The 18394-nt window shown below is 36.3% G+C and overlaps 1 protein-coding gene across 1 annotated transcript in view; it reads left to right on the top strand.

The window, feature by feature from the left end:
• Galntl6 (polypeptide N-acetylgalactosaminyltransferase like 6) overlaps positions 1 to 18394 on the top strand; it is a 1053895-nt gene that overhangs the window by 440924 nt on the left and 594577 nt on the right. The window contains exon 5 of the mRNA XM_021169756.2: positions 15184 to 15350. Within this exon, the coding sequence (XP_021025415.2) occupies positions 15184 to 15350 (167 nt within the window). The remainder of the gene's footprint in view (positions 1 to 15183; positions 15351 to 18394) is intronic.

Genomic DNA, 18394 nt, shown 5'->3' with positions numbered 1-18394 from the left:
CATCCTCGCCAGCATCTGCTGTCACCTGAATTTTTGATCTTAGCCATTCTGACTGGTGTGAGGTGGAATCTCAGGGTTGTTTTGATTTGCATTTCTCCAGCTAACCAGCATCAATAGTCCCAGTAATGCAAAGGTTTCACTCTAGTGGTTATGGTATCTTGTTAAGCACAGCTGATTCTTCAGCCCCAGCTAATGAGAACCACCAAAACTTCACAATCAAACTAGCAATGGCCCTGAAAAGAGTGTTTAATCTTCCCTCTGAAATTTCACAAGGCTGACCTCCATCTTCTGCACTGTTCTCAAGATTGTCTTCCAAGCTCCTAGACAACATTTCACAGAGTTCTTAACAGTAAATGGATCTTCTGGCTCAAAGTTCCAAAGTCCTTCCACAGTCCTCCCTGAAACATGGTCAGGCTGTCACAGGAATACCCTACTTCTGGTACCAATTTTTCTTAGTCAGAGTTTCTATTCCTGCACAAACATCATGACCAAGAAACAAGTTGGGGAGGAAAGGGTTTATTCAGCTTACACTTCCATACTGCTGTTTATCACCAAAGGAAGTCAGGACTGGAACTCAAGCAGGTCAGAAAGCAGGAGCTGAGCAGAGGCCATGGAGGGATGTTCTTTACTGGCTTGCTTCTCCTGGCTTGCTCAGCCTGCTCTCTTATAGAACCCAAGACTACCAGCCCAGAGATGGTCCCACCCACAAGGGACCTTTCCCCTTTATGACTAATTGAGAAAATGCCTCACAGCTGGATCTTATGGAGGCATTTCCCCAACTGAAACTCCTTTTTCTGTGATAACGCCAGCTGTGTCAATTTGACACAAAACTAGCCAGTACAGGTCCCTTCTTGAGCTCATGTTTTGGCTTCCCTTATTGATGAAATAAAACTTCTAAATTAAAAATATATCTTTGTATCCCCAGGATATTTTTAAACTTAGTGTTTATCAGATCAACAAAAAAAAGTAGGACATCTCATAAATATTGTCAGCACATCTCTGAACCTCAGAGTTCTATCCTGCAGGTGCTAGCCACTTTTGGTCTCCCTAGGTACTTGTAACCATTTCCCTTTTCTCTTTGATGTGTGGTTATTATGTATTCATTGTACAAATGACTCTCTTGTACCTCAGCCTTCCTCTGCTATTCCTGTTTTTTACTTTAATGTAAATTACTTGGTTCTACCTATATCCATAGTCCTCCTAAATGCATCATTACCTGAAATTTGGGGCTGTAAATTAAGGGAGGAGAACTGTATTTATTTCCAAGGGGTCATTGTCTTTTTCTTGATGGTATACCATGTTTAGATACCATGAATACATATTTTAAACTCTAGCTTGGTGGCTGGGAAAACACAATGAATAAGAACGTTAGCTGTACAAAAGTAGTGACAGGAGTTCAGATTATGGTCCCACATGTAAGAAGTGGTATGGCTTCCATTTCCAGCCATTTCTAAAAAAGATCATGCATAGTGTTATTGAACGGAACATAAGATATCCCTTTTGGACACTACATGAGCATCCACAGGTGCACCTCATAGCCACATACGGACATTCTACTACACACATAAACTATGTACACATGCACCTAAAATATTGGTTCAAATTAAAAGATAATTATCATGTCTGTTACTGTATCTGATTTAAAAAGGAAATGTAAATGATAATTTTACTTCATCAAAATATCAGATAGAAAAGGGGAAAAGTAAATAAAAAGGGAAAATTATGTTCATTAAAATCCTCAAAATTGTTATAGTGGTTATATTGCCCATCTTTTTTTGCTGGTTGTACTATAAAATCATTGGATCTCAGAGCCAGCAATATCACTTAAGAATCACTTGAGACTCAGGATACCGAAGCTTCATAGATGGACACAGCTTGTGGTGCTGTTGAAAGGTAGCTGGATATTTATGAAATGTAGCTTTGTTTATGTCGCTAAGGACATGCCCTTGAAACAAAAAGTAAAATCCTGGATCCCTTCTTTATTCTCCTTTTGCATCTGATCTACCATTAGGTAAGTATCTTTGTCCAAGCCATACAGACATTATAATATACATTATTGTTCCAGGTCCAAAACAAAACAGCCATCCACCCAGAAACCCAAGCCCCTGGAACTGTATGCCAAAATAAACTCCTGTTTTTGAGTTGACTGTAGTAGACATTTTCCCAGAGTGAAATAAAAGTAACATAGGACTTGTGTTCATATATTAGGCTGTTGTCTTTCTGGTATGACAAGTGTTTCCTAAACATATTACTGAAAGCTTTATTTTCAGATATATTTGAGGGTGATAGAATGTGTGCTGACTGTTTTTTATCAAACAAATACAAACATAAGTGTATATGGGAAGAAGGTATTTAATTGATAAAATGCCCTCATTAGATTACCTATAGGAAAATCTATAGGGGATTTTCTTGATTAATGATTAATTTGGGATGCCATGGGGGGCAGCACCTTTCCTGTAAAGGGAAAAAATCAAAAGAAGCAATCCATGGTCTCTGCTTGAGTTACTTCCTCCAGGTCCAGGTCACAGCCCAAATTTCTGCCTGGACTTCTTTTCACAGTGGATTGTAAACTATAAGATGAAATAAATTCTTATCTCCTCAACTTGCTTTTGGCTACCATGTTGTGTCAGAACAATAGAAATCTAACAAATAAAATATCTGGTTCCTTTTCTCAACTATCTTAAATAAAGTATATGCCCCCTCATTCCTTAAACTATAGCAGACTTTATATAATTTAATGGGTTTGATTAATATACAGATGCCTTAAAAGGATAATTATCCCCAAAAGTAAATGAGACTCAAAATAAATCAGAATGGACTTTCATTCTGTATTGTTTTAATCTTGATACTGGAGCTAGAAATATTTTTCAAAGAATTGTACACTCTACTGGTGAGGAACAGTCCCTTACTTTGTGTTATGTCTTCCCTCAATTCATAACTTCCAATTAAATGATAAGGTAATTTACGTCTCAAAAGTTTAGCTCCTAATTCCCAATAAATGTGGGGTTAAGCTAGGTGAATAATTAAATGACACTGCACACTAAGATTCCTGTATTTTGCTTCTATAGATGAGGGACCTTACATCATACATGATTTTTGTCTATAAAAAAATGGATATCTTTGCATGAAAATAATCTAACAACAATATCCTTTTCTATTACTACTTTGAAAGGAGGAAAAAGAAAATACTGATAATGATGATGGCTGTCATCTGCCAAAAAGTTCTGATTATATTCCTACCAAACTGTAATGGATTGCCCATCTCAGACATAAGTGTTCTGTGACTAGTTATGAGCAATGAGCTGAAAGTAGAAACATGACACTTTAATGACAGACTATTTAACTACCAGTATGAGAGTCACCCATGTTTTCATGTACATCTGTCACAATGATGGTCAAGGTTTAAGACATTAGTCAGTTTAACTTTTTGCAATGAGCAGACACCCTCTTCCAGCAAGTGAGTTTTAGACCAGTAACAAAAGACAGAAATGGTATTTATTATTTAAATATTTCTATTTAAACATTAGTAAATGGAAGTAATTTACATCACTCTTGATTAACAGTTATGAATCATTAGGAAACATAAGGTCATACCCTAGACAAACTAAAACATCAACATTTTTCGCAAAGGCTGCTATGGCAGAGTGGAAATTTGTAAGGGGAGGAGTTTTTACTTTGTTACCAAAACCAAATACAAAAATGTAGCCACAGTATCAAGAAGGATGCTTAAGTATCATAAAATAGCCAGGAACTGTTAACAATTTCCAGTTTCATGACCAATCTGTGATAAACAGTGAGTTCCAGGGCAATATGATCCACAAGGCAAGACTGTTGTTCAAGAAACACCGAAAGCTGAAATAAGTAAAAATAAGCACACATACATGCATATATGTGTGAGAGTGTGTGCACAGTGTGTGCATGTGGGATGTGAGCTCACATGTCCCTTTGGGCACTTGTACCTGCAGATACTCATGCAGATGTCACAGGAGAATAGCTTATGTTCTTTACAATCACTCTCTGCTTTGTTCCTTTGAGAATGAGCGTTCTGTGACTAGTTATGAGCAATGAGCCATCCTCCACATTTTCCATGGGTGCTGACTACCTGACGAGGATCCTCAGAATTGATCAGCAAGTCGTCTTACCCAGCATCTAGTTAGTTAATGTATATATATTTTTTGTTACTAAATTTTGTTTTGATGCATGCCCATTATCGAATTACTGGCTATTCTTGTCGAAGAGATAAAAATTAAAAAGTTAAATTAGTACAAAGATGAATGAATGTTAAATATGTTTTAAAGTACTGCTATTTTAATTATTATTTTACAGTTTTCTCACTTTTGCAAGGCCAACATAAAGCTATGAAATAAAATATTTGTGTGTTCTGTTTTAGGAAAACCTAAGAGAGTGAGAAATTTCCCACTGATGTTTAGTTGCATTTCAGTGAGAGCTTAGCAGAATATTTGTAGAGTCATTTGGAGTTTTGTTGGCTTTTAAAATGTCTTCAACACTTGCTCTTTTTCTCAACTAAATTTTTAAAGAATACAAACTTTTCCTCTTTTTGGCACATTGAATTATTTTTCAGTAAATGTTTTGTACAAATATATAAAATGTTGTTCATCACAGCTATGTCCCCATCCCTAATACATTTCTACCTCTTAATTTCATTTTGAAAACAATACAGAAACTAAAATAAAATTATTAGAGAAGTTTAACCTACATTTCTGCAAATATCTCCTAACAAATGTTTTCAATTGTGCTGATTTTCTTGTTAACAAACCTGCTTAATATTTGTAGACATAAACTAAATTTATTTTGCTTAATTTAGTTTTAATAGCTTATTGTTTAAAAATGTATATATATCCGAGGATTAAACTCAGTTACCTGCACACAGGAGGCCTATGCTCCACTGCTGTCCCATTGTCCAACTTTCCTTTACCTGGCTCTTAAACACCCTGTCACAGATATGCATTGTCTTCTTATTTCATTCTCTTCCAAGTCTGACATCAAACCACAGACTCATAGATCCAGATTCTTAGTAAAGCTAGAAACAGTAACTCAATGGCACCATATTTCTAACAATGCCATAAGCACCCATCTGTATAGGAAATTCTCAAAACCAATATTCTTTCTCAGTAATGATTTTCATCTTCTTTCAGCAAGCTTGAATTCTAAAATGACTAAAATAACTGAAAATTGTTCTATCAAATTAAATACTCTTACAAATGGGCTGGTTCTCTTTAGAGTAAAAATCAGTAACATTCTCAGCCTTGTTATTTTTTTTTGCCAAAACTATTATAATCTTTGATTCTTCCCTGTCCTGTCTCTCTTGTCTCTGAAGATCGTCTGCCCTGCAGTCAGAGGAATGTGTAAACACACTCCTGTCTTCTTTAGGGTTAACAATATTTGAAGTACTTCACATTGATTAGAGGGAAATGTCTACATCCCTTAGAGTCTCTTTCAAGATATTATATGATCTGTTTTCAGCACACACACTCATCTATAAAGGCTTCCCTAATCCCTTCAGACAAACTTAGTCACACTTCCTTCAGGCTCTCATTGCCTGTGCCTTATTTATTATGTCACTTGTCTCATTCAAGTCCAGTCATCTTCTCTGCCTCTCTAGTGACTTGTGATCCCTTAAGGGAAGAGACTCTAATCTTTTCTCCTTTCTATTCAGAGTGTCTCCTACTTGCCTTTACTCTGCTTCTATCTCTGACTTCCGTACCTCACTCAGTAGGGGATTTGACAGGCAAAAGGAAAACAATCAAAATAATGTTTATGTCTGTAATAATAAAGGTACTGTTAACAAAGTCTTACCTACACTGTCCTTAGTACTTTGTATATACTACCTAATTTAATTCATTATAACACATTATGATAATGAAGTTTTACAGATGCTGCTGGTCTTACTTAGGGTTTCTATTGCTAGGATAGTATATGATGACCAAACACAACTTGAGGAAGAAAGGGTTTGTTTCACCTTATAACGCTCAGGTTACTCACCCACTGCTGAGGAAGGTCAGGGAAGGAGAAATACATACACAGCAGGAACCTGGAGGCAGGAGCTAATCCAGAGGACATGAAGGAGTGCTGATTTCTGGCTTACTCTTCATGGTTTGCTTATACTGCTTTCTTATAATATCCAGAACAACTAGCCCAGGGGTCACTTAAGAGTCTCTCTTACTAAATGCTCTAGTTTTTGCCAAGTTGATATAAATGAGCCAGCCCTGAAACATAGCTTTTCAGCTAGAATTTCTTCCTTTCTCATTTGTCCTCAATAAAGTCCCAAAGACTTTAAAATTTCAAACACCAGTGAACTAGAAATTTCTGGTTATGTCATGTGATACAGACTCACATGCTATTTTGCTGAAGCAGACTCACATGTTTTGTTGAGGCAAGACTCATAGGAGGACACTTGGTGTTTGGAGTGTCAATAGGACCCAACGGACAGTTACAGAGCATTTGCATAGCCTGCTGTGCAACTCTTCATTGGTCTCCAGTCTTGGCTGATCTTCACTTCCTTGAGAGAGGCAGGGAAGAGAACTCCTGCCATTCAGGCTTTCACATTCAGGCTCTCTGAATGAGATTTATACATATTTGGTAGAGGCCTGGCATTTTCTGGAGGCCTGGCAGTCTCTAGAAGCCTGGCAGTTTCTGCTGGAACATGATGCATTGTGTTTGGTGACACTATTGAACTGGACTGCCACTGTCCTGACAAATGAAGATTGGAATGGTCCCAAAGAACTACTTCTAAACATGTCCACACTCTCTCACCCTAGTTATAAATTTTTTCTCCCCTGCCTTTGAACAGTGGGCCATGAGGAGTTGAAGCATTTGAGAACCCTTATTAAAGTAGGTTTTGGAAAATCTAAAAATACATACTTTTATAGTTCAGCTCTTTAAAATATCGAGATTCTCTTTAAAATCAAAGTCTCCATAAATCTGAAGTAAAATAACTGTGGGTTCCTATAAAAACAATAAAATTACTTAAATAGTCAGTGCAGTTATGATCAAAGCAAAGTCAAAGTTCCCCAATGTAAATCTTTCATGTTTAATATCTTGAACCCACTCTATATTCTCTGAACTCTTGAGGGCTGCTCTGCTGTTGACAGCATACAGAGCTCCACAGCTCCATGGCTGGCGCTGCCCTTGGCACTCATCTCATAGTGTGACTATCTCTAAAATTCTGGAGTCTCATGCTTTAAATTGGGCTGTAATGTCAATGATATCTGCTCTCAGGCTCTCTTAAGGGTCTTTGGCTCTACATGATCTGAGTCTTGTACTTCTCTCCATGACTCCTTCAATAGTCCACCTTCAGCTGCACCTGAGGGTACACTTTCTTTCACCAGTGTCCTCTTTTCAGGGACTCTAGCCCTATCGCTCAGTGCTAAGTCTACACTGCTCTACCTAATTTCTTTTTTTTTTTTTTTTTTTTTTGGTTTTTTGAGACAGGGTTTCTCCTGTAGCCCTGGCTGTCCTGAAACTCACTCTGTAGACCAGGCTGGCCTCGAACTCAGAAATCTGCCTCCCTCCCTCCCAAGTGCTGGGATTAAAGGCATGTGCCACCATGCCTGACAAACCCTAATGTCTAAAGTTCTTCATAGTTCCATTTGTGTGACTCATACATATTATCAAATTCTGCTTAAACATGACATGTGTCTTCTGCCTGCTCTGGGCTACAGATTCTGCGTGCTGACGCTGAGGAGGTAGTTGCAGGTTTACTAAACTCTGTGCTGCTGATCTTTTTTTTAAATATTTCTTTTATTTTTGAGGCTATTCTGTAATTATATTATTTCTCTCTTCTGTCTCCTACCTCCAAGCCTTCCCATATATCCTCCCTACTTCTTACTCTTTTACAAACTCATGACCTTTATTAATCATAAATTAATACACACACATATTCCTTAATACATAACAACAACCTTCTCAATCTGGATGTTACTTATATTTATGTAATCTTAATTATCACTAATTTCTCTTCTATATCTAACCAGAATCATTTTTCTCAGTTAATCAAAAGTTTCACTTCAGTGATGCTGGACTCTTGTCAATAAGCTGCTGTCCAGAAACAAATATTATTAACTCAAAGTATTACATAAATGTCTCCAGTAATTCTTGCTTCCATGTGAGAGCTCACAATCCACTACTCCTCCATCACTCTGCTCTCGGGATTATCTTCCTAGTCCCCACAACAGTTTACTAAGCTCTGATCATCCAGTGGCTTCTCTGTCCCACATTTCCAAATGCTACCATATTCCTCCCCAAAATGTTGTCAGGTTTGGCTTAGCAATACAGGTTAACATCAGTTTCTGTCTTTGTTAGGTTTCTATTGCTGTAATAAAACAGCACAACTATAATTTGGGGAGGAAAGCATTTATTTCAGCTTACAACTCACTGATCATTCTCCGTTGCTGAGCAACATTACTGTTACAGTGGGCACCTGGAGACAGGAGCTAATGCAGAGGCCATGGATGTATGATTTTGGCTGAACTACCCCTCCTGACATACTCATAGAACCCTGCACCAATATCCCAGGAATTGTGCCACCAATATTGACACATCAATTACTAATTAAAGTGTGCATTCGACTTGCTGCAGACCATTGTTATGAAGGTATTTTCTCACATGAGAATCATTTTTCCCAAATGGCTCTAGCTTGAGTCAAGTTATGTACAGCTAGCTAGAATATTGGCAAAACAAAATTTTTTACCTATGTAATTTTATTTATGTTATAATTCAATATCAGAGAACCACTCATCAGTTGTGAGTTAGTAATAAATCTGTAATATAACTTAATTGAAAAAGATCAATTATTAATATATTATGTAAAGAAAAGTATTTAAATACATGTAATCCGTTATTTAGAATAAATTCCCTTATATAGTATACACATTTAATGAAACCAATATTTACATTTTGTAGGCACTGATTAAAGCATGAGTTAAGAAAAGAGTTGAAAGAAAGTCAGACATTTCATTAAATTCTTATAACCTCAACCAAGGAAAAGAGAGACAGGAAGATTATGATATCGAGCCATCTTTGACTACATACTGAGTTTTAAATCAGCTGAGAGAGAGAGAGAGAAAGAGACATCAGAGATAACACACACACATACACACACGCACAAAGAGAGAGACAGAGAGAGAGAGAGAGAGAGAGAGAGACAGAGAGAGAGAGAGAGACAGACAGACAGAGACAGAGACAAAGACAGAGAAAGACAGAGAGACAGAGACAGACAGAGACAGAGGCAGAGAGAATATTGATGTTGAAACTCCTAAAACCCCAGCACTTAAATGCTGAACATCAACAGGAGATAAATAGTAGATTTCAGACAATTTAAACTATAGTGTGAACTTTGTTTCAAAATAATAAGACAAAATTAAAAAAAAAAAAGTAGAATTAGGTCAAGGAATGCATTCATGATTAGTTTAAAAATTATTTAATGAATTAATATTTAAACAAGTTTAAAATTGCTCTAGCCCAATAGTACAACAAAATAAGCGTTTTTAATATTTTGATCAGTTTGCAATCAAGTCCTTCCTCTTCTAAATGCAGTATAATTTAGTATATCTAGGATTAAAATAAAATTCACTATAGAAGACAAACAAACAAACAAACCTGACTGTAATAGCTTTAGAACCATTCTCCCTGAAATAACCACTGACACTCTTGGAGCACAGATGGGGACTATGAAGAAATAAGTCTAGTCTGTTGTCAAGCTGCTCTCAACTGGAGGCAAATGAAGATCAACCCTGTGGGTAAAATTCTGTGAAGCAGAAGAGAACATGCTTTAGTTCTACTCAAAAGAAAAAAAAAAGTTTTCATTCTTCATTCCTTGACTTATGCCCCAGAGGCTATTCATTCTTCGTAGAATAGCCTATCTGTCCAATGTAAAAATATGAGTGAATATGCTTGGTCCATTATTGAGCTCGAAATTAATTAGGCACTTAGCTTATCCTGAGACAGTGAGTGTAAAGGAGTGAATTGAGGTGCACTTTCATCATCTAAGATACTTCAACAACAGGTACTTGCTATAGTTTTGTTTTCCACGGGTACTTGAGTTTGAACCTAAGGTCTCATTCATGCTATACAAACAATGGACCACTGCACTACATTCCAAAACCCTATAAAATCAGATCCTTATCATAAACTACACACAGATTTGGGGAGATGTGTGTGCATGGATAGGCTGATAAGATGGATACCTGATTGACAGAAGATAGAGAGTTGTCTAATGTGTACAGATGAATGTGTTCTTTGATTTCATGACATTTTGACACCTTCACTATCCAAGCAAAACTTGCTAGCTTTCACTGCAATTATAAGATACTTATGGTCTTGAAGACTATATGCCCCAGTACAGGGGAATGCCAGGGCCAGGAAGCAGTAGTTGGGTGGGTTGGGGAGCAGGGTGGGGGAAGAGTATAGGGGACTTTCAGGATAGCATTTGAAATGTAAATGAAGAAAATAGCTAATAAAAATGTCAAAAGATTTAAAAGAAAACTGTTTAGATCTTGGAAAAAAAAGAATGCACATCCTCCATCTCTACCTAGATAATAAAGTGAAAACCAGGAAACTGAAAAAAAATGTGAGGCTGAAATCTTGTTCTTACACCAATCTCTAGGTCAATAATCTCAACATTCCTAATGCTGCAACACTTTAATACAGTTGCTAAAGTTGTAATGACTTTGAACTATAAATTATTTTGTTGCTCTATCATAACTACTTTGCTACTGTTAGGAATTATAATGTAAGTAACTTATATGCAGGGTATCTGAAACCTCAAATAGTCACAACCCAGAGGTTGAGAAATACTGTCCTAATTAATTCACTTGCTATCTTCAAAAGACATGAGAATTCTTCTCTGCTTCTCCCAATTATAAAACCATGCCAATTCTATTTGAAGATACACTTTGATCCTGCCTTCTATAGGCCATCTTCAACTTTTAATTGCCCTGGTTAGTTTTTATCAAATTAACAAAAACTAGGAAGAAATCAGGTGAAAATTTTGTTCCACTCATGTTGGCACATGGGCATGTATATATTACATCTTCTTGACTAATGATTAATGTGAATGGGTTCAGCCTACTATGGACAGGGCAACCCCTGGGTGGAAAGGTAGTCGTCAGTTGTAAGAACTGAAGATGGGTTGGCACCTAAGAGATCCCAGGAGAGGCTATTGGTAAAAGTGCAAGAGAGCATTTTGGTAATTCAGATACCATGGAATGGCCATCAAGAATAGCAACAGTGGTGGACTGGAGCCTGCCTGAAATGAGTAGTAAAGCTGGATACACTAAAAAGAATAGAACTTGGGAACTAAACCAAGACTCCTGGGGGGGGGGGCACAGGAAATCATAAGTGATTTCCAGATATTGGATGTTGAGTTTGGTTTTGCTTTGATCTGATTGTGACTGTGCCTTGTATCTTCCTCTCAAAATAAGAAAATATTAAACTTATATTTTATTTTTAGGATCCCATAGTTTGAGAGGCTTTTGGTCTAAAAGAGACCTTGGAAGTTAAAAGAGATTTTGGAGTTTTTAAAGAGGCTGAATTTTTAAGGTGAATTTGTAAGACTATGAGCATTTTTGTTTGTAAAATGTTTTACGTAATGTTGTATATATTGATGTGTAATCTTGAGGATCAACAAAAACAGAAAGATTGTGGCTTTATAGTAATATCTTTGTATGTCAAGTTGACAAGTAGTCAATTGTCTGCATAGTTTTATGTCAACTTAACATAAGCTAAAGTCATCTGAGAGAAGGGAACCTCAATTAAAAAAATATCCATTAGACTGGACTATAGACAATACTGTAATACATTTTCTTTGTTAGTGATGGAAATTATAGGTCCCAACCCATCTTAAGTAATGCTCTCTCTGGACTGGTGGTCCTTGATTTTGTAAAAAAGTTGGTTAAGCTAGTCAGAGGGAACAAGACAGTAAGCAGCAATCCCCCATGGCCTCTGCATCCATTCCTGCCTCTAGGTTCCTATCATGCTTGAGTTCATGCCCTCCTATTTTTCAAAATGACCTGTTCTATGGGAATGTGAATAAAATACATTCTTTTCTCCAAAGTTGCTTTTGGAAACGGTATTTCATCAGAGCTATAGTAACTCTAAATTAAAACAATTTCCAAATTGGATTCCGGCTTATATCAAACCCTCAGTAAATCACTAAATGAATAAATAGAAAGTGACTGCTCATTTTTCATGTGTGGTAATAATTTGAGTTTATACAGAGATTATTGAAAATGTTTTTAAGAGAGAAAGATTGTATTGCAATAAGTTGGTGTTACATAGTTCTATGTCTGCTTTGTGGTTTTATTGGATTTTACAAAGCAATTGACTTTCTTTTTAGCATCATGTGCTTGTTTGGAGAATGTTATATGATATAGACTTTGCTTGATTAATGAGCAGTTGATATGAATAGAATGTTTTAATGTTTTAAGTTTTTGTATTTTTATTGGAACTTTATTTTGCATTCTAAGAACTTGATAGAATATGAAAATAGGGTCAATTACCCTGGGTTCTAATTATGGACATATGGAAGCACAATTATTTGGGGCCTTTGCCTTGAGAAGTGGATGCTCACAGTCATCTATAGGATGGAACAGAGGGCTCCCAATGGAGAAGCCAGAGAAAGTACCCAAGAAGCTGAAGGGGTCTGCAACCTATAGGAGGAACAACAATATGAACTAACTAATACCCCCCAGATCTTGTGTCTCTAGCTGCATATGTAGCAGAAGATGGCCTGTAGACCATCATTGGGAGGAGAGGTCCTTGATCTTGCCAAGATTATATGCCCCAGTACAGGGGAATGCTAGGGGCAGGAAGAGGGAGTGGGTGGTTTGGGGAGCAGGGTGGGGGAAGAGTACAGGGGACTTTTGGGATAGCATTTGAAATGTAAATGAAAAAATAGCTAATAAAAATAATAATAAAAATAAATAAAATAGAAGTCAAAACTCTGTGTACAGAACTATTCTGGCTCTCCCTCCAGATCCATCCACTGCATTCAAAGACATTTTCCTCACTTGTTTACATTAGAAATTGCTTATACACCTTTTTGTTGTCTTTCAAGTTAGCCTACAATCAATTTTATGTTTTACAGCATCTGAATATTCATAACTTGCTATAATTTATTTGATTTTTCATTTTTCATTACTTTTACAATCATCCAAATCTACTTGAGATTTCTTTTTAAAGTTTCCATGAAGAAGGTAATATATTCTTTATTTGGATATTGGTTCTATGTGCTTTGTATTTAGTAAAGGGCCATTTACAAGTAAATTTACTTTTAAGTAATAGAGTTTCTTCTCCCAATATGTCATAAATACCATCAGTCTAGTCAAACAAACCACAGTCCAAACTAAATAATTAAAAAGAATGAAGATTAAGAAGGAAGACCAAAATGTGGATCCTTCAATCTTAATTAGAAGGGGGAAAATAATTATAGGAGGTAGAGGGACAGAGAGACCTCAGAAGGAGAGAGGAGGGAAAGAGCAAAATGGGAGACAAGATCGGGTATGGTAAGAGACAAGAGATACGTCCAGAGGGTGTCCAGAGGGTCAGGAATTTTGACAGAAATGTGTAGCAATGGGGAATGGGGAGTGAGGGGAACCACTAGAAAGTACCAGATGCCAGGAAAACAAGAGGCTCCCAGGACCCAATGGTGGTGATATTAGCTGAAATACCCAACATCACAGAGATAGAACCTGAAGAGACCACCTCCTATAGATAAGATAGGCATGGCCCCCAGTTGAAGGAAGGGGCCACTCACCTATCTCAAAATCTTTGACCCAGATTCATGTCTAAAGAAAACACAGGGAAAAAAAGTAGAGCAGAAACTGAAGGAAATGCCATCCAGAGACTGTCCCACCCAGGGGTCCATCCATTTGCAGAAAACAAACCCAGACACTATTGCTGACTCCAAGAAGTGCTCCCAGACTGGAGCCTAGTATAGCTGTTCTCTGAAGGGCTCTGCCAGCATCTGACTAAAACAGATATGGATACAGCCAACCATGGGACTGAGCCTGGGGACTCCAATGGAAGAGATAGGGGAAGGAATGAAGGAGCTAATGGGAGTGCAAGCTCATAGAAGGAACAGCAGTATCAACTAACCAGACCCCCAAGAGCTCCCAGGAACTAAACCAACAACCAAAGAGAACACATGGGTTGGTCCATGGCACCAGCTACATATGTAGCAGAGGATTCCCTTATCTGACATCAATGGCAGTAGAGGCCCTTGGTCCTGTGGAGGCTTGTTGTCCAAGTGTAGGGGGATACTAGAAGTGTGAGGTAGGAGTGGGTGGATGGGTTGGGGATAACCCTCTTAGAGGCAAATGGGGAGAGGGGGAGGGGATAAGGGTTTGGGGAAGGGAAATCAGGAAAGGTGACAACATTTGCAATGTAAATAAATAAAATAACCAACTAATAGAAAACAGAAATTAATTTGCAAAAAATTCAAATCCCATTTAAACTTTAACCATAACTTGCATTGAAATTATTTTAAATAGTTGGTATTTATACTTACTTTCATTAAATAAAATGTAGCAGCATGGGGAGATAGCTAATTGGGTAAAGCCTTTACTATAAAAACATGAAGTCAGACCTGAATTCAGATCCCCATATCCACATAAATACCTGTACATAGTAGCACCTTCCAGCAGCCTTAATTCTGGAAGGGTAGAGAAAGGTGGATTAGGAATTCACTGGCCAACTACTATATTTGGAATGGAATCTATTCCAGATTAAATAAAAAAAGTTTTCTCACAAAAAATGATTAATTAGAAAATAATAGAGAAGGGCATCCAAGCATCAACTATGGGCTCTCACATGTGCCTACAAAGGCCAGCACACTCTCTTACACACATGTACATAGCTTTATACCACTACCCATCTCCCACACATAGATTCACAGATGTGCACAGATAGAAGCTCCCATATACATAAGACCCATGAATCATATCAGGAGTACAATATCTCAATATCTTAAATATCTGTTTAAAGTAAGAATGATCAAATAGAGATTCACCAGTAAGAAGAATGTTATAATTCACAATGCCTGGGTTGGAAAATATTACACAAATCCATGATTTTATCATTATCTATAGCACAATGCATATAGTACAGTGTGACCTGCGTTAGAGTTTTACATTGAACATCTTTTGCTTCTCCCGTTTTCTCTAGCTGTAAGCACAAGATGTACCTTGAAAGGCTGCCAAACACCAGCATCATTATACCATTTCACAATGAAGGTTGGACCTCACTCTTGCGGACCATACACAGTATAATCAACCGAACACCAGAGAGTCTGATAGCAGAAATCATTCTAGTCGATGACTTCAGTGATAGAGGTAAGCTGCACTGGTAATGTTTATCTGCGGTTGTAATTGCACACCATCATGATGGGCTTTTTGAAAAGAAAAAAGTGTTTTTTTTCCCTTCATCCCATTGGAACGATGATCGTGCAGTTTTACATATGTTGCAATTGAAGAAAACTGTTGGCCAATTACAAAAGGAACATAATGAGAAGCTACTAACATCAAAGATGCTGTCGACAAAAAGAAATTTACATTGCATTCTATTGAAGAATCAGGCAGAACTTGAGAAAATTCCTCAAGATCTACTTTCAGGCATAACACACCTGAAAACCATGTTACTACAGGTGTACATCAATAGAGAGGTATCCATGCAATCTACAGAGTGTGTTTCTGTTTCTGGAAAGTATTGTGCCCTGTTGTTTGTAGACTAATACACTCTTCAGGCTATGCTTGTGTAACTTCACAAATATTATAAATTATTAAGGACACAATTATATTACTACAAATTTTTTGATATAACAGCAAAAGAGAAAACTCACACAACATTAATGGGTACCATTCTGGTAAAAACACAATTAGGTTCATAAGGCAGGTGGTGAAATTAAAAAATGTTTTCTGAGAGTTGGAATTCATAGGATAAGTTTGGTATAAATAAGGAATCAACATTGTAAACATAGAATAGGCCCTCTAGGTCTGTATAAATAGACAAGAAAGAAATGTGAAGATATTCATATATATGTGAGTATAAATTTCTGTGCTATAGTTTGCCACAGGAAGGTGCTTTATTTAACATGATATCTGCACAAAAGAGAGACAATAGATGGTGTTAATATTATAATTCCATAACAGAAGAAAACCCCATCTTGATATCATAAAACTGTAGTGTCATCTGCAGAAGACATCATATCTTTCCATGCCATTTAAATGTCATTTAAAATAATGTTTAGTGTGCAGATATTCCGGAGAATTGGCTTGAAATGCTAATGGGAGAGCTTTAAAAAATCAATAGGTGGTGAAATTTGTATGTCCAAAGTGAGTGATGTCAACCTCATTCTTTTCTGGTGTAAGTGGCCACCTTGGTCATTTCTGTTTGATTTTACAGAGATTTCTCTCTTCTGTTTCTTAGGACCAATACAAATTACATAGTATCTCTGAATAAAGTTGACTATTTAAAACTGCAACAGCCAGATATCTTTTAAATTTTACTTTAGTTTTATTATAACGAATGTTAACTTTCTCAAATTAGCCAATTTTCTTTCAAATAAACATAAATATTTAAATAAAGATAAAACTCTGTTTTTATACAGTAAAAACCTAATAAAATCTGAGGTTGCAAATGACCAAGTGAATGGTCTTCAGGGTTGGCTGGTCACAGATGATATTAGTCTGTCTACTTACTGGTAATTTTCTGCATAATTTAATTTGTCCTGCTCAACGACTTATTACAACAGAATTTTTACCCTGTGGTATTATGGTAGAAAATGCATGACAGCAAAATAATATGGCTTTGAGCATTGTTTGTGGAATATACTCAGACATATTTTCAGCTGAATTTCTACAAAGGAAAAGAATCAATGGTACCTAAATTTTCCTCCCTTCAAATTACTCTTATCTAGGGCACAGTACCTACTTTGCTGTACCAATTTAAAACTGTAAGTGTGATTAGTGAAACAGATGTCAAACAACAGAAAGAGGGACAGTTAGGACAGCAGTAGTGATCTTTCTCTTTAATATTGAACATTTTAAAGGCAATTGATTATTTTAATGCTTGGACAGAGCTCTCACTTAACTAATCTCTTCATTCTATAATTTATTTTATTTTTAGGTTGTTTATTTTGATCACTGTACTTCCTCTTCTCTGAACTATACCCAAATCTGCCCACCTCTACCTATCCAATACTATATTCTCTCTCCTTCGCCCTGAACCTCTCAAAACCAACAACACCAGCAATACAACAAAAGGTGAAAATCCAAAACAAACAAATGAGAAACCCTAATAAAAAATTACCAAAATAAGACCAAAAGCACACATAAAAATCAAAACATCTGTTTTGTTCTTGCCAATGACTCCTGGATATGGCATTTGCCCCAAGCTATAGCTGATGTATTCAGTAGCTCTCCACTGGAGAAAATCAAGGTATAAGTCACAGTTTTTAAAAATGAAATGTAACATTAAATATTGAAAGAAATAAGCTTTTAAAATGCCTATATAATCTTATGAAAACCTGAAACAGTAAAGTACCTTTTCCTTGTTTTTGTTTTCTGGGTTAGATTATCTTTTTAAATAAATTTTGTTGGTATATTTTATAATCCTACTATATAGTTCTAACTATATGATATTGTTTAAGTTAGTTAATTTTTTATCTCTGCCATCCATCTTTTTATCAATGAGGAAATAGTATGTCTCTTCACGGGTAGAGTATGATGAAGAAGTGCCCTGGATGGTCACATAACCAGGGGATGTACGGACACAAAATGCTGAGTTGTTGGCTTCATATATTTGTTTTTACCACATATTCATCTATGACTCAAAAATGATCTCCATAGTTTCTTGAAAATGTACTTTTAATTTCATCAAATGGACTCTACACATTCATATTTATTAGTCTCTCCATTCATCTGTCAACTAGCTATTTCCAGAAACAAACCATCCGGAATATACATGATGACTAATTTTGATAATTCATATATTTTGGAAACTTTTGGAGTACTTAAACAGAAAATCCCCCTTATGAAATTTGAACAAACATTTCAATTGAATAAAATATCAAGAATTCAATAAGAATGGAGATCTTGATGTCTGCCAGTGTTATGCAAGAGGACTTACAGGAGTTTTTAATATTTTTTTTCTAGAAGTGATTCTTACCATGATAATATAAGGAAGTTTTCCTAAGGCTTGTATTAATTCCAGATCCTCTAAGGCAGGAGCTACTTTTATACTTTTTAAATTAGATATATTTATGTAGATATTCCATTAATTCTATGATTAGTAACATACATACATATGTAGAGATTAGATAGATAGATAGATAGATAGATAGATAGATAATATATACAACAGCATATATATCAGCATT

The sequence above is a fragment of the Mus caroli genome, chromosome 8 (genome assembly GCF_900094665.2).
Source record: "Mus caroli chromosome 8, CAROLI_EIJ_v1.1, whole genome shotgun sequence".
Classification (NCBI taxonomy): Eukaryota; Metazoa; Chordata; class Mammalia; order Rodentia; family Muridae; genus Mus; species Mus caroli.
The sequence above is the reverse complement of the archived record's forward strand: the minus strand, read 5'-3'. Positions and strand labels throughout refer to the sequence as shown.